The sequence below is a fragment of the Acipenser ruthenus genome, chromosome 2 (genome assembly GCF_902713425.1).
Source record: "Acipenser ruthenus chromosome 2, fAciRut3.2 maternal haplotype, whole genome shotgun sequence".
In the NCBI taxonomy this organism is placed as follows: Eukaryota; Metazoa; Chordata; class Actinopteri; order Acipenseriformes; family Acipenseridae; genus Acipenser; species Acipenser ruthenus.
The window spans coordinates 88,426,994-88,454,128 of record NC_081190.1 but is presented as its reverse complement, the minus strand read 5'-3'; the positions used below and the strand labels follow the sequence as shown (position 1 = coordinate 88,454,128).

General features: G+C 38.9%; 1 protein-coding gene across 1 annotated transcript; it reads left to right on the top strand.

Annotated features, from left to right (window-relative positions):
* The first annotated feature begins 7,016 nt into the window (after positions 1-7,016).
* LOC117408744 (protein farnesyltransferase/geranylgeranyltransferase type-1 subunit alpha-like) lies at positions 7,017-21,633 on the top strand. Its single transcript, XM_034014015.3, has 9 exons — positions 7,017-7,309; positions 11,676-11,761; positions 14,908-15,022; positions 16,136-16,240; positions 16,666-16,792; positions 17,313-17,461; positions 17,778-17,840; positions 18,847-19,018; positions 20,612-21,633. Exons 1-9 carry the CDS (start codon positions 7,203-7,205, stop codon positions 20,735-20,737), a joined length of 1,050 nt encoding a protein of 349 aa, XP_033869906.1. The 5' UTR covers positions 7,017-7,202; the 3' UTR covers positions 20,738-21,633.
* Positions 21,634-27,135: the final 5,502 nt, after the last annotated feature.

Below are 27,135 nucleotides of genomic sequence, written 5' to 3'. Positions count from 1 at the left end.
TTCTGTTTAGTCTGTGCATTGCAGAACATAATACATTATTCTGTGTATTGAAGAGCAGAAAACATTCTCCCCCTAGTGGAAATATGTAGTACTCCAAGCATCCCATAACAATCTGGCTCAGTGGAGAAACTGCAGTGGGTTTAATATAGGCACTCAAAAAGCATTGAAACCATGTTTATTTTTTTCAGCTGGACTCACAACATCCTAACTGTTCAACTGATCAGATGCAGCCTATAGTCAGCTTGGAGGCCTTCAAGGCACATTGCACTGTGTGTTAGCTGACCAGAGAAAGGCAAGCTCATTTTTATCTCAATTTTTAAGTTTGTTCATTCCTGAGAAAACATCAAGTTATTGCAAGCAATGAATGAAATACATTATAGCCTGTGTATTTCACAACTTGTAATCTTATTTCACTGGAATTGCAATAAGACCAAAGGAACTGTAAGCTATTTTTGAAGATACTAGGTGTTTTGCATACCTTAAATGTTAGCCTTTCCACGGAATTCGGGGGGGGGGGGGGGGGGGGGGGGGGGCGTGCCGGGACCCTTAATTTCTGCCTATCATTACCAATCTCCTATTTAAACCCTAATCACACACACCTTCCCTGTCTAGTGTTTTTTGTTTTGTAGCTGTTTTTGTTTTGTAGCAAACGCTCAGACCCTAATGGTGGCAAAAGTGAAACCTCTTGGACCACTGAACCCTCTGAACCATTTGCTTCATAAAAGATTCACTGAGCCGAATCACTCGAAGCGCTTTGTGCTCCATAGTGACATCTATTGGTTGAACATACTTGAACTTGAACATACGAGATACACACAGGCTGTTTGCTATTGCCTGGAACTTGGCATTTAGAAATAATGATCTGTAGCCTAATGTACACGAAAGACACCATAAAGCACGGTTTTTACAGGCTTTTACAGGTTTTTACAGTTGAAGCCCCTCTCCAAAACTCATAGGCATTCTAGTATTAGGCATAGCATTAATGGGTCATTAGTTCAGTGTCTCATCGGAGTCTCTCGGATGGCTAGATTCTTTTTAAGCATACAACATATTTGAAGCGTAACCCCAAGTCAATTAAAGCCTACTGGACATTTAAAAAAGTGTTTTTGAAGTGCATGATATATAGAAACATAACATAATAATGTTTATTTTATTACATTTCAGTAAAACATACTTGAATGCAAAGATTTCTACATATACATCCATATATATTTTTATAAAAAAATAAAAAATAAAATGCATATTACATACATGACGGACGCGAACCCAGACCTCTGGATTGAGGTTGATTACTTCTTCTCACTAAACTCATAGAGCAGCCACGGATCCCACAGTCATAATACAAACATCAACAAGATATGGTGCTTTAAGGTGTAATGGTGTGTTCAATAGTATAGCAATAAATTATATTTATTTTGTTGATGTTATCACAATGAAATAATATTGAATTCAAGACTTCATTGACAAAGGTTTGAAAAGACATTTTTATTAACAATTATTTCTGGAAAACATCTCAAATAATAATTAGATTTATTTTTATAATAATTAAAAATTCACTGGATGCCTATGAGGGCTTGAGAGGAGGTGAAATTGGGAGTGAGATATTAAGAATGAGACAAGATGAGAGGATTTCTCTGGTTGGTTAGGAGGCTGAGAGGGGCGAGAGATTTGAGAGTTTAAGAGTGAAACGAGTTTGAGAGGGATGGCGAGATTGGGGATGGAGTTTGGGAGTGGTGCTTAGTAACATTGAGGTTAGATACTGATAGCAGGACGAGATAGGGGACGAAGAGTTTTCCCTTCTCGTCGGGTCAGGCAGCATCCTCTGGCTGCTGGGCAACGTAGAAAGGGAGACACGAGAAGAGCAAAGGATTAGATAAAAACACTTTCCGCCGGGTCAGGCAGCACCCTCCGCCTGCTGGGTGACGTAAAAGTAAGAGAGAGAGCAAAGTTTAGACACATAACATACAACAATCTGACTCTCGCTTCCGACGGGTCAGGCAGCATTCTCTGGCTGCTGGGCGTTTAGTGGAGCAAGAGACAGGAAGGGGACGAACAGGACAAAAGGACAGATCCTTCGCAACTCAGTGCAGCATCCTCAGGCAGCTAAGCTGGCAGCTGGGCAGCGTGGAGAGCTTAGGAAAAGTGTCTCGGTCCGTTTAGGAGAGACGAAAACAGAGAACCCCCCCCCCCCCCCCCCCCACCCACCTCGGTCGGGGCCCGCTCGGCAGGTGGAGGCACGGCCTACTGCATGAGGGGGCTGAAATGGTCCTGGACCTGAAATGCAAGAGAGGAGATGGAACAGCAAGGTTGAGGCCTGGAAGGCTTAGCGCATAAGGAGCAGAAGAATAGGATGTGGCCGGGGGTCCCCTCAGGCCGGCCAGGAACAGCCGGGTGGCAGTGGTTGAGACGAGAGGCCGACCCAGACAGCCGGGGGAGTGAGACTCACTTTCCCCCGAGGGAGCCCTGTGCGGACAGTGAAATATTGAAAGGAGCAGAGGTGGGGAGGAGGAGGAACAAAAAACAAACACAGACAAGGAAGCGGAAATAGTGCTGGGTTAAAGTAGAAAAAGAGAGAGATAGACAGGAGGGGCAGCCAATAACATACGTGGAGCAGCGCTGGCCATGCCCTAATAATTGACGAGGCGAGCGCTGCATTTTGTAGTTGGCTGGAAATACTAAATGAGGCTGAACTGGGATCAGCTTCCACCCGGAAGAGATCGGCGGACGTTACCGGGCAGGACGCCACGGAGGGAAGGTAAGACTGGCTAAAGAAAAGGATATAGGATAAGAAAAAGCAGCGCAAAGTGGGAGAGAGACCTCTACGTCATCCCCCGAATTACGCCTAAAGGCTAACATTTAAACTCCCCCAATAGCACATAATAGCCAGCATATGAATATATATATATATATATATATATATATATATATATATATATATATATATATATATATATATATATATATATATATATAATTTAACAAAGATTAATTGAAATTACTCCGTGAGCGTGCATGACTGAATACCCCGAGCATCTGCAGCTTCAGAGGATCCGTAGAACTGTTGGTGTTTGTGTCACGTGATGTATTGCTTCATGCGAACCAATTGAACCTTTGATTCATAACACTGTTTGCTTCTATAATGGTTCGAGACGAGTCGAAGCGGGTGAGGCTTTGTACCCATCACTATCAGACCCCATCATTCATGCTTCAGCTTAACGTTTTTGCTAATATATAAACTCTCGCTCCTTTCTCTGCTGGTCACTTCTTTAAACAGCGCTGCCAAGATATTATCAACTATTTTCTTACATACTCAGCTGATGCTTATCATTCAGTTTATCTATTTTGCTGCAGGAGCTCCAACGTTAGTCTTTCCTGCTCTGTCCAGTGTCCAGCCCAGCAACAGCGCCGTTCAAAGCGTAGCTCCATCAACTTTATCCACGTCTCCATTAAACAGACTGGACCTCCGTTAAAACCTTTTAAAGCTCTGTCGACAAGACACTGACATCCCTGTTGTCAGCAGTTGCCCGGCCTTTACTCTATTCATAAGAACATAAGAAAGTTTACAAACGAAACTTTGTCCAGTGTTCTGCAGCAGTAAGGCTGTATTAGAAAGGAACGGGTTGTTAAAAACACTGCCCGCTGAATTCGTCTTCACTCCTCGTCTGCAACCAGGCGCCCCTCCCCCGCTCAGCACCGTTCCTATACAGCCAGCACAATTTACTGTTCCATCAGAAGATTCTGTCATGGACCTCCATCAGCTATGTCCAACGTTTTAAAGACCTATCCATCCCATTACAAGCTCTATTTCGACAAGCGGCTCCAACGACACTGCCGTACTGTAACTCTTTTCCACCGGCGCCTCACACACCATAGTTACCACGGCAACACCTCATCGAGAGTGGTAAGTTGCCATGGTGACCAGGCAGCTTCAACAGGCACTGCACGCCTGAGCCTCAGTACTGCAATCTTCTGGCTTCTTGCTGCTGCGCTTTCACAACCGGCGAGAGCGAGTCCAGCTCACCGAATTGTGACATCTAAATACTGCTGACTCGTCTTGCAGACCTACGTTAACTCCTTTATATACACGGCTAAGTGCCCCCCCCCCAAAAAGAAATGCATCAAATGTATTTATTATTCAAATCTAAAAAGAATACACAAATGTTTTATACATAAACAAGGGTTTTAATCACAATACCCAAATATATTCTACCCTGCTTCACTGAAGCCAATGGTTTTAATTCCAGTTGCAACCTCTAGACGCCAGTATAACACCACAAGTTATACATATTCGAAGCTGGTTTGCTATGGCTGTGAATCTTGCACACTCCAACTTTTCAATCCATTCCTGTAGTTCATTCTCATTTTGAGGGATTCTCATAGATTGCTCCTGATCAATTCAATGTGTTTTGCAGCGGCCTCAAATCTACGCATTCTTCATCCCTGCCCAAAGCCAGCCCCATCTCTGGCTTCAGCTAAACCGCCTTAACACTGAAAGACCAATATCCACCACATACAGCAGATCTCTGCTCTCTACGGCAGTCCTCCATTCACTACTACAGATCACCACTTCAGAAGATCTCGACTCTCTACAGCAGGCCACTGCACACTCTGACAGCACTCCATCGCTTACTTCCTCAGATCTTTGCACCGTTCTGCAGATCCTGTCCTCTGCTGTAGTGAGAAGCAATTAACAGTAGATCTTGGCTCCCTCTTCAGATTGGCTCATCATTGTAGATAGGAGCAGCAACCTCAGCAGCCACCTAATCAAAAGTATGGGGCGCTGGACTTCATCAGCAGTGGATACATACATTCGCCATCTCCCACCGACATTGCCATGGCTCATCAGAAAATTGTTAGCATGCTCGGAGTAGGGGCTACCTTACCGCCAGGGCTACCAGAGGTTTTTTCCCTTTTAGAAGGGGTTGTTTTCCTCTCCACTGAGCGGCAGGTAAGCACATTAACCATTACACATCTACCCTTCTAACCCCTCTCTGTTTGTCTGGTATGTCTTTACATCCTTGAATTTATGTTCTGCATTTCGGGACGTGGCCCGCTTTAATTTCTCAGTGCTCGAGTCCCAACTAACCCACCTATTCTTGTTCTTTACAGGTTCCCTGCGGGACGCTCCTCCGCTCCTGGCTTCGGAAACCTCAGTCTCACCTCATCCGAGGGCAGCACCACATCGGTCAGGGAACCTCTTTTACTATTACTTCCTTTCAGGTCTCCGCGAGACGGCTCTGTCGCAGCAGAGTTTTTCACATGTTTTCACATCCCTAGGGCCGCAGCCTTCAAGACCATACCTTCTCCTCCGCAGAGGACGGCTCTCTGGTGGGGGATCTCTTTCTATCCAGACCGCAGTCCACTTCTCTAGTCGGGTTCCTTCGCCCGTTACTGTCGCACTAACACCTCCTTTCTGCCTTCTCTGTACTACACTAATCCCGACAGCTGCCCCGTGAAATTAATTTATTGTATAACAAAAAAAAAAAAAGTAAATGATCTAACTGCATATAAAAATATGGCCCCACATTGTCCCACATTGTTAGATGAAGACATTTCTGAGTCAACATAAACTCCTAGGTCCTAGGTCTTTTTCATAGATTCCTTCTTCAATTTTAATATCTCCCATATGGTATTTATAATGCATTTGTATTGCCTGCGTGCAGTACTTTACACTTTTCTCTATTAAATGCCATTTGCCATGTGTCTACCAAGTTCTGAATGTTGTCTAGATCATTTTGAACAACCTTTCTACTGCAACAGTGTTTGCCACTCCTCCTATTTTTGTGTCATCTGCAAATTTAACAAACTTGCTTATGATACCAGAATCTAAGTCAAGCAGGTTAGTTAGACACGATCTCCCTTTCCTAAAACCATGCTGACTGTCTCCCAGGATACTGTTACCATTATAGGTAATTTTCCATTTTGGATCTTATTATTGTTTTCATAAGTCTACATATAATAAAAGTCAGGCTTATTGGCCTGTAGTTACCTGGTTCGGTGTTGTCTACGTTTGCAATTCTCCAGTCTGTCAGTACATCCCCTGTGTCAAGAGACTGTTGCATGATCTTGGTCAGCGGTTTGTAAATAACTTCTTTCATTTCTTGAAATACTATTGGGAGGATCTCATCCGGCCCACAGGATTTGTTTATTTTAAGAGCTCCTAGTCCCTTAACACTTCTGCCTCTGTTATGCTAAAGTTATTTAAAACTGGATAAGAACAGGTCGACATGCGGGGCATGTTGTCCGTATCCTCCTTTGTAAAAACTTGGGAAAAGTAATAATTTAATATATTTGCCATTTTTTTCTTTTCGCCTATGATTTTGCCATTTGTATCTCTTAGACATTTGACCTCCTCTTTGAATGTTCTCTTGCTGTTATAATATTGGAAAACCTTTTTGGAATTGGTTTTAGCCCCCTTAGCAGTGCTCATTTCTATCTCTCTCTTGGCCTTTCTAACTTCCTTTTTTATTTGAGTTTGCAGTTACAAGTACTCTTTCTGTGTACTTTGTTCTTGGTCCCTTTTTAAATGCTCTGTAAAGTTTTTGATTTGTCTACTTTTGGGATGTAATTGTTTTGAGCGTCTAGTACTACATTTTTGAAAAACAGCCATCCTTTTTTCTGTGGATGTTTTCTCTATTTCACTCCAATCTACTTCTGTTAGTCTCTGTTTCATTTCTCCTTGTACTTTTGTATAAATGACTTATTGCATACAAACTTGTATTACCCTTTACACTTGTAAGTCGCCTTGGACAAGGCGTCGGCGCATTAATAATAATAACTAATGTCTGGGATGTTTTTGAAATTTGGCAAGTATAAAAAAAGATATAGGGGCCAACTCGTTTGGGATGGTTGCGTTAAAGATATAAACAAGCCATTTACAGTGATCGTTTCATTGTAAAGTACAACCATACATATAATAGTCATAGTATTTTAAAATGTACTTTAAATTCTTGAAGCACTACACCTCTTCGTTTCACAACACAAGGAGTGAGCAAAGGGAAATTGATTCCAGCCTTATTTTTCACTTGTCACATGATAGGATGGGACGTATTTTGAAGCTGCGCGCGCATAGTCCACCACAGCTAAGCCACCACGAGCAAGGGCTCTGAGCCTGCAGTTAGGTATACACTCTTGGGGGGGATGAACATTGTGGTGCTCAGTTAAAACTGTACTGAAGAGCTAAAATATACAAAGCGCTCACAATGTCAGCTGCTGCAGATGAAGAGCACCTGAACCAAGAAGAGGGCAACGTGGAACCCGAGACGGAATATGGAATAGAGGACATTGGGATGAGATATGTATTCTACAGGTACGATACAGAAATATTTAATAAAAAAAAATACTGTATCAAAGAGCATCTATAACAGGTTTATATATCTTTAGTAAGCTTGTGGCTCTATGCACGCTTGTACTGCAGTCAATCGTTTGCTTGCTTTCCGGTACTGATAGTGACTACAACGATCCTTTAATGTTTTTTTCCCCACATAATTCAAAAGTGATTACTAGTAGGCTACTTTTTTTTTTTTTTTTTTTTGGCTTACAAAGTACTAGTCGTGTTGATTAAGGCAAATCCACACTTTATTATTGTTATTATTATTATTTATTTCTTAGCAGACGCCCTTATCCAGGGCGACTTACAATCGTAACGTAAGCAAATACATTTGAAGTGTTGCAGTACAAGTAATAATACAATAAGAACAAGATAAATACAATGACTGGTTCAAGCAAGTACAAGTGTGACAAAATACAATTCAATACTACAGCAGATAACAGTGATAGTTACATCAGGATATGATTAACTACAAAATACTACAGATTAAACCCTTGGCAGATTGCAGTACTCTGAAGTACAGGATTAAATGCAGTAAAATATAGGGGGCAGATAAGAGAAAATAAAGCGCATTTAAGGAAGGGTGAAAACGTCGAACGCCAGATTCAGGTTGCTGGATGAATAATATGTAATATAGCCCTGTGTTTACTTTGTGGAAACTGCTGCCCTACAGATAATCTGTGGCTGACTATATATTCACACAGTCCTTAGTATACTGGAGAGCGGCCTCGTGTTTTTATTTTTATTTTATTTTTTATATATAGTCAGTGCTAAGTATTCTCTAACGTGCAATCCTACATTTTCAACGTTTTCTTAAATTACACATTGTTAATTCATTAAAGTACTGTGGTGTATTTCACCAGACTGATTTGTTTATCCCATTAGCTTAATTGGTCTGAAACTTGTATCACGTTTCCATGAACCACTAAGTCGGGTATGTGCTCGTGTCCTACTACAGTATCAGGCGCAGTTTACATTGCCTCTGGGTTACTTTCTGATCGTGTCAGAGATCAATTCCAGATTTAAATCGTTTGATGGAAAAGTCCGGTCTACTTTTAATGTTTTCAAGCAAATGGGCTTAATCACTGACATTCTCATATCCACTTTGACATCTGACACATTATTTTCCGTTGTCCAGCGCTTCTTTCCCTGTTCTGCATACCAGTCTAGAGGTATATGTACTGCGTGAAACAAACGCGAAAAAAATATCTAGATGGATTTATCTTTTAAATCATTGAAAATGTGACTGTAACGCAGTCTGCAGCGAATGCACATCTTGACCTTTAACTCGGCAAGTATTTCTGGGGTAAATCGGTGGTACTGTATTTCCTGCCCAACTCACGTGATAACTCGGTTAACTGAAAAAGCATGGAAACGCCTCCTTTTCCACTCAACTCGAGCTGTTCATCGACTCGAGTTCTGGGAGAATGTAGACCTATTCGAGGGCACTCAAGTCGACTGTCCGTTGAGACCAGGCAGTTGTCTCAACAGACCCGAATATCTGGTTTTGGCTTTAGCTAAGTTTAATGTGTGGTGTTATATTTTTTTGTAACCATGTCATGGTCTCCTTGCATGACAAATCAGCAAATCCAGCAGACAACCCTATGGAAATTCACATGTTATGGAGGCTTAATATTAAACAAAACAAACACACACACAAAAAAGGGTTGTCAGGGAAAAGCTGTAATTAGAAATTGTTGTTTTAATGCTTCAGTCACATTTAGAGTAGTACAAATTTTACAACCATATATATATATATATATATATATATATATATATATATATATATATATATATATATATATATACACACACAGTACTGTGCAAAAGTTTTAGGCAGGTGTGAAAAAATGCTGTAAAGTAAGAATGCTTTCAAAAACAGCATCAATTCTAGGTACACTTGCACACAGTTTTTGAAGGAACTCGGCAGGTAGGTTGGCCCAAACATCTTGGAGAACTAACCACAGTTCTTCTGTGGATTTAGGCAGCCTCAGTTGCATCTATCTCTTCATGTAATCCCAGACAGACTCGATGATGTTGAGATCAGGGCTCTGTGGGGGCCATACCATCGCTTCCAGGACTCCTTGTTCTTCTTTACGCTGAAGATAGTTCTTAATGACTTTCGCTGTATGTTTCGGGTCGTTGTCATGCTGCAGAATAAATTTGGGGCCAATCAGATGCCTCCCTGATGGTATTGCATGATGGATAAGTATCTGCCTGTACTTCTCAGCATTGAGGAGACCATTAATTCTGACCAAATCCCCAACTCCATTTGCAGAAATGCAGCCCCAAACTTGCAAGGAACCTCCACCATGCTTCACTGTTGCCTGCAGACACTCATTCGTGTACCGCTCTCCAGCCCTTCGGCGAACAAACTGCCTTCTGCTACAGCCAAATATTTCAAATTTTGACTCCTCAGTCCAGAGCACCTGCTGCCGTTTTCTGCACCCCAGTTCCTGTGTTTCGTGCATAGTTGAGTCGCTTGGCCTTGTTTCCACGTCGGAGGTATGGCTTTTTGGCTGCAAGTCTTCCATGAAGGCCACTTCTGACCAGACTTCTCCGGACAGTAGATGGGTGTACCAGGGTCCCACTGTTTTCTGCCAATTCTGAGCTGATGGCACTGCTGGACATCTTCCGATTGCAAAGGGAAGTAAGCATGATGTGTCTTTCATCTGCTGCCGTAAGTTTCCTTGGCCGACCACTGCGTCTACGGTCCTCAACGTTGCCCGTTTCTTTGTGCTTCTTCAAAAGAGCTTGGACAGCACATCTGGAAACCCCTGTCTGCCTTGAAATTTCTGCTTGGGAGAGACCTTGCTGATGCAGTATAACTACCGTGTGTCTTGTTGCTGTGCTCAGTCTTGCCATGGTGTATGACTTTTGACAGTAAACTGTCTTCAGCAACCTCACCTTGTTAGCTGAGTTTGGCTGTTCCTCACCCAGTTTTATTTCTCCTACACAGCTGTTTCTGTTTCAGTTAATGATTGTGTTTCAACCTACATATTGAATTGATGATCATTAGCACCTGTTTGGTATAATTGTTTAATCATACACCTGACCATATGCCTACAAAATCCCTGACTGTGTGCAAGTGTACCTAGAAGAATTGATGCTGTTTTGAAGGCAAAGGGTGGTCACACCAAATATGGATTTGATTTAGATTTTTCTTCTGTTCACTCACTTTGCATTTAGTTAATTGATAAATATAATCTATTAACATGTCTATTTTTGAAAGCATTCTTACTTTACAGCATTTTTTCACACCTGCCTAAAACTTTTGCACAGTACTGTATGTGTGTGTGTGTGTATATATATATATATATATATATATATATATATATATATATATATATATATATATATATATATATATATATATATATAATCTCTGCACTTTTTGTTTTAAAGAGCTGAAAATAACAAGTATCCTTTTTATAATGTTTGAATGTAGGATTGTATGCTTAGTCTTCAGAATCACTTTGGTGGATATGGAAACTTAGCCACGCTTTCGAGTTCTGCTTCTACCTCCAGGTGTAATTTATTATTATTATTATTATTATTATTATTATTATTATTATTATTATTATTATTATTATTTATTATTATTTATTTCTTAGCAGACACCCTCATCCAGGGCGACTTAGTCATAAATAAATACATTTCAAGAATCACAGTACAAGTAATTATACAATTAAGAGCAAGATAAATACAATGACTTTGGTTCTAGCAAGTACAAGTATGACAAAATACAATTCAATAATGGAGCAGATAACAGAGTCAATGATAGTTGCATCAGGATATAATTAAATACAAAATACTGCAGATTAAGTAACACTTGACAGATTACAGTAATTTAAAGTACAGGATTAAATGCAGTAAAATAGGAGGCAGATAAGAGCAAGTAAAGCGCATTTAAGGAAGTGATAAGTGTCCAGGGGGAAAAACAGAGGAGTTCTACAGGTGCTGCCTGAAGCGGTGAGTCTTGAGGAGGCGCCGGAAGGTGGTCAGGGACTGTGCCGTCCTGACATCTGTAGGAAGGTCATTCCACCACTGCGGGGCGAGGGTGGAGAAGGAGCGGGCTCTGAAGGCAGCGGAGTGTAAAGGAGGTACAGCCAGTCTTCTAGTGCAGGAGGAGTGGAGAGATCAATTTAAGTTGCTAAGGACCTTTAACACGTTAAGTGTGTGGTCATCTTGCAGCATATGGAGGATGTCTGTCTGACCTTTACAGTCTTGCATTTTAGAAGTGACAGTGCAATCTTTGAAGTACACAATTTACTGAACACCAGGGGGCAGTTTGTCTTCCAGTCCCATGTCTAGTAGATTTTCATGTTGTTTTTGTTTTCTTCAGGGATAGAAAAGAATGGGCTGATGTCGATCCAGTGCCACAGGACGATGGACCAAACCCCATAGTAAAGATTGCCTACTCTGACAAATGTAAGTGTCGTTTGTTTGTTTTTTTATTCATTATAGTTAGCCACTAGTCTATATTTCTTGTTAGAAAATGGATTAAGTAACTCAACAAGCGTTAGGGAAACCCTGAAGCAAGATGGTGGTACCCCAAATGTTGTCCATATACAGTAGATTCATGCTAATTCACACTAGGTGTAATGATCGTGATCTGTACTGTAAGAAATGTACTTTTCAGTTATTTTCAAGTGATGCCCTGCACTGTACTATACAGTAGGCTACATGCAGGGGCCACTGTTTGCAGTAATATTTATATGTATTTAGATTAATCTAGGCTGTTAACAGCATGCATTTCTTATAGCATTGTTTGGATTATAGGTCATTTCAGACTGCAGGGTTCATATTTGTGGGTGTTCACTGTATGATCAGTGCACAATGAATGGGTGGAGTTTGTTATTCATTTTATCAAAAAATTGCAAGCAGAATATTTTTGGTCATTTTATGTTATTGATGATAAACAAAAAGCTGCAACCTTCATTTTTAAAACTTCCATTACTTCAAAAAACAAGTAGACAAATGTTTTGGCTCACACTGGCAGCAGTGTGACGATGAAGGCAGTTACTTCTTGACTAAGGGTTAAGCCACAGCTAGTTTTTTATTTGTGAATTGTACAGTATCAGAGAATGCCACCTGGATTGCAAACCAAGGTGATTCCTACAGTGCTTTCACACAGACGTTATGACTGTTCAGAACCGCCACTGAAGCGGCTTATAGGCCTGTGTGAATTGCCTGTACCGCCACAGAACCGTCATATTTTATGCCATCTCGGAACCACCTCGCGAGGTAGTTCAGAGACGGCACTGAACCGTTATATCTGCCCGTGTGAAAGGCTATACCGCCACTGAAGCACTATAGTGGGTGTGGTTTCAAAGTCAACATGCCACGTCACTATAGCGTAGGTAGGTAAGGGGCGTGCATGCAGTGCTTAATTTGTGCCGGGTCACAGCCCTGGAATCTCTGGGCATTCAGTCACAGCACTGGTACCTCTAGTTAAAAATCTCATTCTTTTTAAAATCTCAACACAGTTGCATTAAGTCTGCAAGTTCTTGCGTGCGCACTAAAGAGAGACAGTCCGCTGCCACGTTTGTAGCCTACTTTAAATTACTTTACGATTTCAGCTTGAGTACACAACAAAATATGAAAGCTGAACATTAATTTCAACAAAGAACAATGGCAACTTTTTAATGAAAAAAATATATTGTAGCCTACTTCAATAGGAACATTATTAGCCTGCTATATTATATTAAACCAAAGCAATAAAAACAAAGTCTACAATATATTTTTTTACATTAAAAAGTTGCCGTTGTTCTTTTTTGAAATTAATGTTCTGCTTTCATATTGTGTTGTATACTACTCATTTAATCAAACCAAGTAGTGTAAGAAGTTGCTTGTATCGTTCATGACATTTTTCAAATCAAGTAAGCTTATTTGTGTATAAAAAATGAGAATAGAGTTGCAGCCAGTGTCATCTTACTTAAAGGCACTTAAGCTGAAATCGTAAAGTAATTTACAGTAGGCTACAAACGTGGCAGCAGACTGTCTCTCTTTAACGTGCATGCAAGAACTTGCAGACTTAATGCAACTGTGTTGAGATTTAAAAAAGAAAGCATTTTATGAGATTTTTAACTATGGGTACCGGCACTATGACTCAAACTCCGCCTCAGGCACAAATTAAGCACTATGCTATAGTGACGTGTCATGTTGACTTCGAAACCACACCCACTATAGCGCTTCAGTGGCGGTATAGCCTTTCACACAGGCAGTTATGACGGTTCAGTGCCGCCTCTGAACTACCTCGCGAGGTGGTTCAGAGACGGCATAAAATATGACGGTTCTGTGCGGTATAAGCAATTTACACAGACCTATAAGCCGCTACAGTGGCGGTTCTGAACCGTCATAACTCCTCTGTGTGAAAGCACCTAGAGTCGGTATTATTGTCATTGTTTGCACCCTGGCACTTCTTTCTTTGCAAATTAAGTACTGTGGGCATGTGTTAGGTCTTGTTAGTGTTTCAGATTGCAGAAGCACAGTCTCTTGTTGCCATGAGAACAATCTGTTGATTGACAGGTTTGAAAGTTGTACTCACGCGATCTCATTGGCTGTGTGAAAGGGTTAGGACTGTATTACACCGGCATAGATTGCACAATTTCATGCTGTGTGAAAGGGTATTTTATACACTTCTTAAAATGTTTCAGAGATGGCACAGTAGCTGCATTTCTGTGTGAAAATGGTAGTGCTGTAAAATGATCTAAAATAATACGTCTGTGGCTTATGCAGGTGAGTATACTCTGTAGGTTACTCAAATTGTCCCCTTAGTTTAAAAAAAATAAAATAATAATAATAATAATAATGTAGCATTAATCTCTGGTATTAACAATGATAAAGATCACATGCTTTGACATATTCAATTGATCTTATTAGTGTTGGTGTCAGGCAGTGTTATCTACACTGGGACAAGTCTGCTTGAACGCCACCCTCTACACCTTGTTAAAGTGATTATAAGAAAGCTGATGTTCAGGTACCCTGTTCCAGCAGTTTTTTGTTTGCTGGTATAAGTAGGCTCAGTTTGACATTTTCAACTTTTAACAGTTTATTAAAATAATAAGAACTGAAAACAGTTTTGTTTTATGCAAATTTAACACTGAAACAGAAATATGTCTGCAGGATGTGATCAAGACATAACACACTTTAGCACTGTACTAAACATAGGTGTTCACTCATATTCTTTCTATGGTAACGATAGATCTGAAATGTTATACCCCTTTGATCATGCTAGCAGGGAAACTTTGTTTTTAGTCACAGTTGTTCATTTTTATATTGTTTTCAAACTATACTTCAAATACTATAAAATTCATGGGACTCTATTAAACTTACAGTGCAACGCATGGCCCTAGAACAAAGGGGCAGTAACAGTGAGTCCCTCCCCATACAAACATTATTCCGTGCCATTTAAAAGCAAGCCATTTAAAGTATTTCAACTTAAAATAACTGCTGTACACATTTACATAAAACACCTTGCAATACAGGACACTGCTCTTAAGGTATACACATTTAAATAAAACACCTTGCAATACAGGACACTGCTCTTAAGGTATACACATTTATTTTCACAGTTATGGATGTGTTTGATTATTTCCGAGCTGTGCTTCGGCGAGATGAACGGAGTGAGAGAGCATTTCAATTAACTGCAGATGCTATTGAACTTAATGCTGCAAACTACACAGTATGGTAAGCACTGGGTTCCCTTAAACATATACGCAGAATAAATGAGAACAGTGGTTGATGCAATCAAAGTGAGAAATGCTAAAGCAGGACCTTTTTTTTTTTTTTTTTTGTCCCATGCGTACAAAATCAGTCAACCATTACAAAACTTGAAGTTAGTTGTTTTTTTGGTTGGTGGAAGTTCTTGGCTAGTCATGATTTTTGTTGTCAAAAAATCACTTATGTAGTTATTTAAAAGTTGGTACTATTTAGAGTTAATAACAGTTGACCAGTGTATTTCACTTCACAATCAGTGCTCAGAAGGCATCATTTATATAATGTTCTGGGGTCTATTTGGATGATCTACAGTAAATGGCGAGGGATCTTAATACCTCAGCTCTTTAACTCTGTATTAATTGTGCTTGTGCTTTTCCCAGGGGTGATTTATTGACCTAGTTTTAAGTAATAGTAATATACTGTAAAATTACATTGAATTGAGGATTTTCAGAAGATTTGACAGTTTAGATTAATATGTACCCATATTTTAATTTCTCTGTTCATTCCTCCCTTGTTTACCTTGCACCAGCTTTTACAGAAATAATGGTTTAAAGCAGGAAAATGCTGAATCCAAGGCCATTGTCTTTACTGTCATGCTGTCTTCATTGAATCAGTAGTTCACTTAAAATATAAATGACTGAATCCAGCATATATGTTCAATGGAACATCTATCTAAAAAACAAAAACTCCTCTGTCTATCTGTCCTTATGCCCTCTACAGCCTCAAAACACTGACACATTAGTTGCCATACAGTAAGAATGTTGACATTTGTAACCCTGTGCTGACGAGTCGTTTAGTGTTATTCAATGGTTTTAGTGAATAGGTAGCATATGAACGCTGTTGAATTATCCATTATGCAAACATTTCCTAAAAAAGTGTGTCAGTGCATGAAATAAAATTATTGTTGTACAGCTATTTAACTGCAATCGCCGTCACACTTCCATGTTACAGGAGAAACTGGTATATGCCAAACTTAATTAGCATAAGTGTGTAAGGCAGATTCATAGTTTACAGTATTGAGAGACTTTGTGGCATTCTTTTATTGTGAATTTTTTTTTTTTTTTTCTCCTCATGTTCCTGCAGGCATTATCGAAGAGTTCTAGTGCAGTCATTACAGAAAGATCTGCGTGAAGAGATGAAGTATATTACAGCTATCATTGAAGACCAGCCCAAGAACTATCAAGTCTGGTAATTTTGTTTTTTTTCTTTGCCTTGTGATCTCTGTACAGGCTGGGGACTGAGAGAGCTGCACATTTGTAAAGCACTATTGATGTCAACAGCTATGTCATGTGATCAGTGCCTAACAATCCTCTCACTGTTTGGCAGTGTTGTAGCTGATGGCAAGTTTTCAGTCTCCATGGAGTCACACTGCTGGCCATCTAAAAGTTGCTATTTATGAAATGTCATGTTGGCTTTATTAACATTAGTCTAGACACACTCACCAAATATTATGTATTTAATTGAAATAGACTTTAATAGAGGACCCAATGTCAGTACAACAAGAATGTGCGGCTCTGGTTCCATAGCAGCTAGCTTTTATGGAATATGTGCTATTCAGTTGTGGTAAATAATAATTTTGTTTTGTGCTGTTTCCATGTTGTTTTTAATGTTAGGCATCACAGACGGATGATAGTGGAGTGGTTGAAGGATCCTTCCCAAGAGCTGGAGTTTATTGCTGATATTCTAAGTCAGGATGCAAAGAACTACCATGCCTGGCAACATCGGCAGTGGGTTATTCAGGTAGGAACAGCTTGAAACTGAAATATTCTCTTTGCTTTAATCAACTGGAAATACAACCGTTTAGTGTGTCTGCATGGTTACTGGAGTTTGGGTTATTGGAGAATAATACTATCGCACAACTTCTTGACTAAACTATAAGAAAAAGTCACTCCATGCCAAGTGGACAAGTAGGTGTCTTGACACTCACAAATGTAATTGAAGGCATAAGGAAAAAAGCCTTGGTGAACCAAAAAGCTAGATATGTGGCTTGTGTACCAATTATAACTGTGACTGACACATCTCTTTTAAATAGAACCTCAATTTTGTTTCCAGTTGTTAATGAGATTAGACGGGTATCATTTTAACTGTTTGCGAACAAATGCTGCTTTTCCAGTTAGAAGGTTAGAGGACAGGATGCTTCAGCTAGGTTTGCTTTCTAAACTAAAAAGCCTCTTCTTTCCTGCATCAGTATATTAGATTGTTTATGGGGAATGTTGTGCCTGGATTTTATGGGTTTACATGCAATGTTCTCTGTATTCAGGAGTATAAGCTTTGGGATGGTGAATTGGAGTATATAGACCAGTTGCTGGATGAAGATGTAAGAAACAACTCGGCTTGGAACCAAAGGCATTTTGTAATCTTCAACACAACCGGATACAACGATACTGCAGTTCTGGAGAGAGAAGTCCAGTCAGTACAAGCTTTGCTATACTGGTAGAACATAGTTTAGATTTCCTGGGAATACACACTGCAGTCTATTTCAGTCAAGTTATGTGACCTTTAACTGTAATATAATCCTGCTGGTTTTCCCAGGTGTGATCTAGCTCTTCTCAGCAGTGTTTTTTGTGTCTTGAGAGAAGACAGCCATACAATAATGCCTAACAGCCTAGTAGTAATGTGAGGGACATGCCTTTTACGTGTGTGTGTGTGTGGTTCAACCCTTACATGTGAAACTATTCAAACATCCATTATTATCAACTGTACTTAATGTATTACTTTATTACAGGTATAGCCTCAAGCTTATCAAAAAGGCGCCTCATAATGAAAGTGCCTGGAACTATCTGAAAGGGTAAGCTATTCTTAAATTCATGATTAGCATTACAACATAGTGATACCAAAGGGAGGGTTGCATAGGCTTTGAAGGCAAAACTGTCAGGGACTGTTTCTCCTCATCTCGCTACAGCCGACCATTGGCCAGACGCCTGTTGAGCTTAGAGAGACAAATACGGGGCTGGCCTTTGTCCTCCAGAGACTGGTAGCTCGCCGACACGCTCGAGTTCCTTGGTGTAAAGAGGCAATTTATATGGTCATGTCGATTGGAGGCACTCGCTGGCCTTCAGTTCTCCTGATCTGTTGTTGTGGGGCAGTGTTGCTTGGGGGTAATGTAATTGGACATTTTTAAATTTGTGAGAAATAATTTGCCATTCCTAAATTTTAAAAAAAAATAAATTAAAAAAATCACAACACAGTATTATAATATAAAAGCTTAATTATTTAATAAATGCAGATGTACTGAACATGTTTTCTGCAACTTAAAAATACGCACACTGGCCCATATGCCTGGACATTTTACTGGCAGATTGCTACCGAAAGGTCGTATCTAACCAATTGTCAGAGGTATGCAAATGAGCTGTGTCGCCTACTTAAGACCTCAGCAGCATACACCGTCACCATACATCATTACATTATGCCAACTAAAGTCAAATGAGACATTCGATTAGGGGCAGTGTACACTTTGATTTAAATAAATAAATAAATATTGCTTAATATTCATATGCCTTCCTGAAATTTATTAATTGTTGTTGTTGTTTTGTTATATTTAGTAGTCATAAAAGGTGAGGGACAATGGCACTGACAAGCACATCACATCTCAGTCCTGACCTGAACAGGGCAGTGTTTGCAGAGACTAACGGTTGTGTCAAATTGTGAGGTGGTTTTGTGATGTGAAAAAAGGTCACTACCAAACTTCTTGTTGAGCTGGATTTGAATCCAGGCATCCAAAAGGCTGTACTACCTAACCCTAATCTGCTTGTTTGAACACTATACTTTTTATTTTTTGTTTGTTTTGTTTTCAGAATATTGCAGGATCATTGCTTATCAACATATCCAAACTTAATGGAACAGATACTTGAATTGCAGCAAACCCATAGCTCTCCCTACCTGATTGCCTTCCTTGTAGACATGTATGAAGACATGCTTGAGAATGTACACAATAACCAGGAGGAGACCTTAAACAATGCACTGGAGGTGAGTAGCAGACTGAAGTCAATTGCACTTTACATTCATGTCTTGTAATTGTATATATTGCTTAAACCAGGTATGTTTATGGTTCAACAAATGGGCAGTAGGTGAAATTATATATAGTTATTACCATCCTTATTTTTCACTTTAATTTTCCCTAATTGCCTATAAATGGTATTTTTATTTTTTATTTTTTACCTGTATTATCAAAGCAGGTCAGAAAGATAATGACAATAAATATTACCTGTATAGAATTCCAGTGTTTTTAGATAGATTAAGTTGAGCCTGTACCTCTCTGAACCAAGATAAGGGTGTTGACTGGAAAATATTGGATTTATAATTTGATAATTGCATTGGAGAATTAAAGGACACTGTGTAGTGTTCTTGCTTATCACAGCAATTAATTTATGTTGATTTGTTTATTAAAATATCATCAGTCAAAAATGCACTGGGATATGAAGCAAAGTACAGTTCAGCAAGGAAAACTGTATGGAACCTCATGCATTTTGTTTGAATCCAAATAAAAGTTCCTTCCTACAACATGCTCAGAATGTGGAAACTCTCTTGAGAGAACTGAAAAACGGCACCAGCGTTGTAAGAGTGAACTTTTATTTAGATACAAATGTGATGCATGGTGCTCAAGGTTCCCTTGCTGATTAGTGTTCATGCTAAATTAAGCCGTGGAGTGTGTTTAGACTTCTTGCCCAATAGTTTTATGACTCGGGATATCAAAACAATCGCAATTATGAAACATATATTGCAGTGATACAAACAGCAGCTGGTAGGAAGTAATGCTTTTGTTGTACAGTAGTCTCTGCATATAGGAACACCTCCTAAGAGAACCCCTCTGGCTTGGGGAACACCCTTGTGGTGAAACTGAATTTTCCCCGTTGTAAATGCTTCGTCTAAAGGAACAGGAACTTTGCTTAAAAGAACACCTCTTTGGCACCGATAGCAATTCATTGATAACTGATTTCAAAACTGATGCAGTGCTGTTTTGTAACCAGATAACTCATCATCAAATTCAAATGGTTTATTCAGTCTTTTCAAAACTGACTTGTCATCTTGAGAGTGATGTAGAGCTGCTGCATTTAACAGTGTAGGGGTGCTGTGTTAACGATTGTGTTCCTCTAATTCATTCTCATATTCATAATTACTGTTAGACCCGCTGCTGCATCTTTACCTTATGTAGGGGTGCTTTGTAAATTTAGTTTGTTAGTTAGTTAATTAACTATGGTTTGTCAGTTTGTTTATTATTATTATTATTATTATTATTATTATTATAGTTTATTAACATATGCTTGTCTATTGCTTTTCTCTTACTTAGTATGTTTGTTTCATATGTTGATGCACGTGCGTCATGACATAAGTAATAAACACATTTGTATTTATTTATTCAAATCGTGATTGTCCTTGGCATATTGTGTTTGGTGGTTAACTCTGTCTTGGATAAAAACTGTCTTGGAGAAAACTAAGAACACTTTGCTTGCTTCCGGAGGTGTGTTCTCTTAGCCAGAGACCACTGTATACTCAACATGGTGTATCTGTAACACTTATATGTTTCCTGTATTTTCAGACATGTTTTTCTTTCTCTTACAGTTATGTGACCTTTTGGCTGAAGAAAAAGACAACATAAGACAAGAGTACTGGAAATACATAAGGGGATGTCTTAAGAACAAATACGGCACCAGTGAAGAATCTGAGAGTCCATCAGAAGAGCATTAAAAATGATTTAGAAATGTTATATTTCAGAAAGGATCGTGATGGGGGGGGGGGGGCGTGGGGCATACCCAGTTAAAAAGTTGTCTAGAATTGTACAGTAACATTCTAGCCTACTGAATAATTTCAAACAGCAAATATAGATGTGTGACCAAGGATGGGAATAAGACTCCCATTGCATAGGAGTTTGTTCCATACCTGGTTTTACTACGAGTTTATTTTTTATTATTTTTTTAACAAATGCCTTTATCCAAGGCGACTTACAGAGACTAGGGTGTGTGAACTATGCATCATCTGCAGAGTCACTTACAATTACATCTCACTCGAAAGACTGAGCACGAGGAGGTTAAGTGACTTGCTCAGGGTCACAAAATGAGTCAGTGGCTGTGGGTTTTGAACCGGGGACCTCCTGGTTACAAGCCCTTTTCTTTATCCACTGGACCACACAGCCTCCTATAATAATACATTCCTGTAATAAGACACTCCTGTAATATGACACTCATGAGCTTGTTGCCTATACACTGTTTAATCAAGCTCATAGGAAAACCTGGAATGGGTGAAACTGCTATGCAATAGGAGTCTTATTTCCATCCCTGTCTGATGCCTTTAAGATTAAGATTACATGGACTGAAATCTCTCCTGTGCATCTTCACTCCAGTACAGTAGAATGAAGTTATGTGGACAGATAGTGCATTTATTACAGTACTTGGCCACTAAAGTATTTAAATTATGTTGTCACATCTTAGCTCTGATCAGAGGAAGAAATAATGGCTTTAAAAGTAGTTTATGTTGTCGACATTAACATATTTTTTTAAAAACAATTGTTTTACCAGGCATATCCATGCTCATAACTGCATTTAATTTTGTACTTTAGATTTAATAAATGAAATTACATTCTTGTCTTTCTTTGTTTTCAGTTAACATTGTATATTGTTAGACTTTTACAATCCAGAGTTCTGAAAACGTGAGTTGGTGTCCCTTTATACTGCTACATTGAATGCTAAATTCTAAATATTGCATAATTGTGAATGTAACCTAATGCTGAGTGAAATCTTATCATTCAGAGGCAGGTTCGTCCAGTTACCAGTCAAATCGTCTCAAAACTAGGTCGGCCTAAGCATTCATTCCTCATGCATGTCGCCCACACAGAACTTGGAAAGGTTTGGTTAATTTAGTTATTTTTGGGGTATTTTGTATCTTGTAATTTCAGCTAAAGTTGAGGCAGCAAATTAACTATTGGTATATTTACAGTGTCACATTTGACTAGAGATAAAGATAAATTTGAATATTGTCAATATTTTACTTGTATTACATCAGGAACCAGAATTATTGTTTTATACACTTTCATAAGTTTTTGGTGTTACCAGACTGAGGCTGGGCTTGAACCAGTGTACAGTCCCTTTGGACTTGTTTCGTTTGTTTAGTCTCTTATCCTTGTCATACACCAATACCTTTTACAATGGTGCATTTTGGGTCTGTTCTGAGATATTTCAACATATCTTCATGTTGCTTTTGTACTTCATTGTCAGCAGCAGGGGTAGCATGAAGTGGTGCTAGGAGCTCTGCAGTAAACACTCCCAGTATCCAGACATTGTACTAATGTGCCAGCATATTATGTATGAGATGTTAAACCAAATATCCTTTATGTATATACAGTGCCCTCCATAAGTATTGGGACAGTGAAGTCAAAATTGCTATTTTTGCTGTACACTCAAGCAATATGAAAATACGAGTAAAAGATTAATATGAGGCAAAATTACAGAATGGTGGTTTCAAGACATACATGTTTTACCAACTGAGAATAACAGCACTTTTAGAGTTCCATCCCCCCATTTTCTGTGAGCATAAGTATTGGGACAATTCAGCTTAAAGCAAATATAAGAAGTATAAAAGCTAGTATTTAGTCACAAATCCCTTGCATACAATAACAGCAGTGAGTTTGCGACCCATTGATATCACCAAACTCTTGGTATGGTCCTTTGAGATGCTTTGCCAAGCCTTAACTGCAGCCATTTTCAGCTGTTGTTTGTTTTGGGGAGTTTCTGACTTCAGTCTCCTCTTCAGCAATTGAAATGCATGTTCAATTGGATTTAAATCAGGAGATTGACTTGGCCAGTCTAAAACTTTCCACTTTTTTTCCCCTGATTAACCCCTTGGTTGTGTTGGGAGTGTGTTTTGGGTCATTGTCCTGTTGCATTGTGAAGCGCCGCCCAATGAGTCTGGTGGCATTTTCTTGTACATTGGTAATGAAGATGCTTCTGTACACTTCTGAAGTCATTCTGCTGCCATCATTCGTTACATCATCAATAAAGATGAGTGAGCCCGTTCCAGAGGCAGCCATGCATGCCCATGCCATGACACTACCTCCACCATGCTTCACAGATGAGGTGGTATGCTTTGGATCATCTGCAGTTCCTTTTTTTCTCCACACTTTTGCCTTCCAATCCCTTTGATAAAGGTTCATCTTCATCTCATCTGTCCATAAAACTCTGTTCCAAAACTCCACTGGCTCATCTCTACTTTTTAGCAAATTCTAATCTGGCCTTTCTGTTTTTGGTGCTGATCAGAGGTTTGCATCTTGCAGTGTAGCCTTTGTAATTCTGCTGCCGAAGTCTTCTGCAAACAGTAGATTGTGACACTTTCACCCCAGCATTGTGGAGGTTGGTGATTTCACTGACACTTATTTTAGGGTTGTTTGTCACAGCTCTGGTCATTTTTCTGTCATCAACTGTTGTTGAAATTGCCCATTTTTTTAAAAAAAATATTTATTAATATTTTACATTTGCCATTTTGGATTGATTTTTGTAAAATACTATGCATTATAAAACCGTATCTAGTTCTGCAACTGTACAAGATATTAAAATTCTGATTTCAGATTTGAAATCCTTGACAAACTGAAGGTACAATATACTGTAAGTTTTTTTTATATGAAACTTGGAAAGAGGTTGAAATTGACAATTTTTAAAAATGTTACTTATTATTTTACATTTGCCATTCGGAGGTTGATTTTTTTTGTAAAATACTATGCATTGTAAAAGCTTACCTAGCTCTGCAACTGTTCAAGATATTTCAGTTCTGATTTTAGATTTGAAATCCTTGGAAAATTGTGCAGCTACGAAATGCTCTATATGTTTTTTTTTATATAACACTTGAAGAGAGGTTGAAATTGGCAATTTTTAAAAATATTATTTATTTTATTTTTCATATTTTTTGGGAGGTGTAGCTCATATGAACCCCCCCCCCCCCCCACAACAAAATAAATGACATCACTGGAAATATCTACTTCATGCCTCTCTGTAGGTATATTGGGTTTTAATTTCTGATTTAAGATTCCAAAACCACAAGCGCATCAGGGATCGAGCTGTGCTGCTGAAGCAGTATCACTGTATAATACACCAGGAGGCCTTGTGTGCAAAATAACTGAAGTTTAAAGAAATTATGGACTTTGTTGTATCCACTGTTAATTTTATTTGTTCGCGATCTTTGAATCACTGTGAATTTCAGTTTTTTTTTGGAGAATATCAGCACCACTTATGGTGACCTGATTTATCACACTGAAGTGAGATGGCTTAGCCGGGGCAACGTCCTAAAGGGGTTATTTTCACTGCTAAAAGAAATAAAACATTTTCTGCAAGAGAAGGGAAGAGACACATCTGTCATGGAAGAAAGCGACTGGATTGCTGATCTGGCTTTTTTGACTGATATCACAGGACATTTAAATGATTTAAACCTAAAGTTACAATGAAGTCAGCATCTCATTTGTGATTTGTTTGAGGCAGTGTTTGAAATGAAATTAAAGCTGTTCACAAACCATCTCGAGAAAGGGCAGCTGACACACTTTGAAACATGTCAACAAGCCTTTCCACGTGAAGAGACATACAACTGGAAACACCATGCAAGTGTCCTGAAAGAACTACATGGAGTGTTTGCCAGCAGATTTGAGCAATTCAGGAGTGAGCAAGCCTCTTTTAAACTCTTCACGGATCCCTTCTCTGTTGATTCAGAAAGTGTACCTGACGATCTCCAGCTTGAAGTTACTGAAGTGCAATGTTCCACTGCACTGAAGAGCAAACACAGGGACCTGCCTCTCCTAGAATTCTACCAATCACTGGACCTAAATCAGTTTCCTAATCTTAGCAGAGAAGCTTTGAAATTGCTGTCTTTGTTTGGAAGCACTTATATCTGTGAACAGGTATTTTCCCTTATGAGGCTAAACAAGTCACACCTCAGAACAAGGCTGACAGATGATAACCTGCATGCAGTGCTTAGAGTAGCCACCACTTCACTGAAGCCCAACATCCCTCAGCTGGTAACTGAGAAGAACTGCAACATGCTGTCTTTTTCATGATCTGGCCCTCACAAAAATAAGGCTGTGCACCCCTGTATTACATAAACATAGTACAAAAAAAAGATAAATAGTTATTATTCTAAGGTTAAGTTTATGTGTCATTTTAAATAGTTATGCTTAAGTACTGTAGCATGTAACAGAGTGCATAGTTTACAGGTCTACAGAAGTGCAGTAAATAGGGATTTTCTAATGATGGTTTTTTGAAGCAGAGGTCCCATGGCTTCCTGAAGGTTATATGTTTGCATTTTCTGCAGAAAGAGTGGTTTCATTTGTTACTTTTTTCACCTGTTTTTCTTTTCTCTGTCTCTTTTCTGCACTTGGAAATAAATAATTTAGCTGTGGGGTTCAACTGTTTACAGTAGGACAAATACAAAAATAAAACCATCACTTTTGGTTGTTACTTGAGAAGGATTGTAAATATGCAGTTTGTCAGTGTACTGAATACAGTAATTTCCCCTTTGTATTGTAATTTATATATAATGTAGGTTTAGTTTCATTTGTAATTATTATTTTGAATTGCCTAGTTATTTCTAATTATTTAAAACCTTTTTTTGTATTGTAAACATTAGGGATTTGTTATGTAAAAATATGGTGCCCTTCATATAGACATTACAGAGTACACACACACACACACACATATATATATATATATATATATAAGCATTCTTACTTTACAGCATTTTTTCACACCTGCCTAAAACTTTTGCACAGTACTGTATATATATATATATATATATATATATATATATATATATATATATATATATATATATATATATACTGTATATATATATATATATATAGTAGCGTGCACGGGTAGGGGTCAGGGCTGGTAGGTGACGCAATCTAAACATAAAGACATAAGCCCGATATCTGCTCCGGCAAGGGAGTCCGGCTCTTTTGTACAGTGGTATCGGCGCTATGCTTGAAAGCGGGAGGTCCCGGGTTTGTGTCCTACCTCCACCTGTGAGAAGCCCCTGCCTGTTGGAACCGAGGTTTGCCACAATATATATCTGAAACCAATTTCATACAATCTGACACATTAACCATATGGCCTTTCTACACCACTTGTGTGTTAATGTTCTTTTTTCTTTTTTCTTTTTTTTTTTTTGGATGTTGTGAATCAGCTCACCTTGGATACCCTTTTGCTTTTTTGACACCATAGATCCAAACTGCCAGTCAGGTCAATTTCTTCTACTGAACCTTTGGAAATTTCCAATTTCTTTGCAATCTCCCTTTGCCAGGAGTAGTGCAATAACTTCGTTTACCTCTGATATTGGTGTTCATTCACCTTGAATGCTCTTAATCTGACTACATATTGCTCCACTCAGTCAGACTGGACTGTGAATGCACCAGTAAACTTGTCTGAAAACTATTCTTGATAACAATTAGAACAATCTTGGTTGACTGCACCAGTACTGATAATGAAGGACAAAAGCTTTATGTGTGGATTACCACAGATTGAATGACACCTATTATGTTACTATCATGTATTATGCACTTTCCACTGTATTTAATGTATAATGCATTTAATTTTTTTTAATTTTTTTTTGCTGTATATCATGTATTATGCATTTCTCTGTATTTAAAGTATTATAGATTTTCTTGTTGATACTGCATCTTGTAAAGTGCTTTGTGATGGTGGTCCACTATGAAAGGCGCTATATAAAATAAAGATTGATTTATTGATTGATTGATTGATTGATACTGCACTACCTTCCGTCCTATTAAGTTTACAGATCTGCCGTTAGTGACAATCAAAATCCAACAGCAGACTTATGTTTATAATATTAATAATGTATGCTGAAAAGCCACTTCAAAAAAAAGATTATTATAAAAAAAAAAAAAGTTTTAAAGCTGAATGTGGAATAGCTAGTCTGCTATGTGCTGGTGGGGGGGCTTAGCTGTTGGTCCCCAAAATCATGCATTTTCAGAGTGTAACAGGGGGGGTAATTGGACCCAGCAGGGGCTAGTTTGCTTTAACAATCTCGTTATGTTGTGTGCATAAAATTGGTGCAGCACGGGCAGTAAGCAGACATTTGCTTTGTCTCCTGAT

Excerpts from the sequence above, each read along its gene's own strand:
- LOC117408744 (XM_034014015.3), top strand. The coding sequence starts at position 7,203 with ATGTCAGCTGCTGCAGATGAAGAGCACCTGAACCAAGAAGAGGGCAAC. Across the intron at positions 7,310-11,675 it reads ATGAGATATGTATTCTACAG|GGATAGAAAAGAATGGGCTG; the intron begins GTACGATACAGA and ends TGTTTTCTTCAG. Across the intron at positions 16,793-17,312 it reads ATCGGCAGTGGGTTATTCAG|GAGTATAAGCTTTGGGATGG; the intron begins GTAGGAACAGCT and ends CTCTGTATTCAG.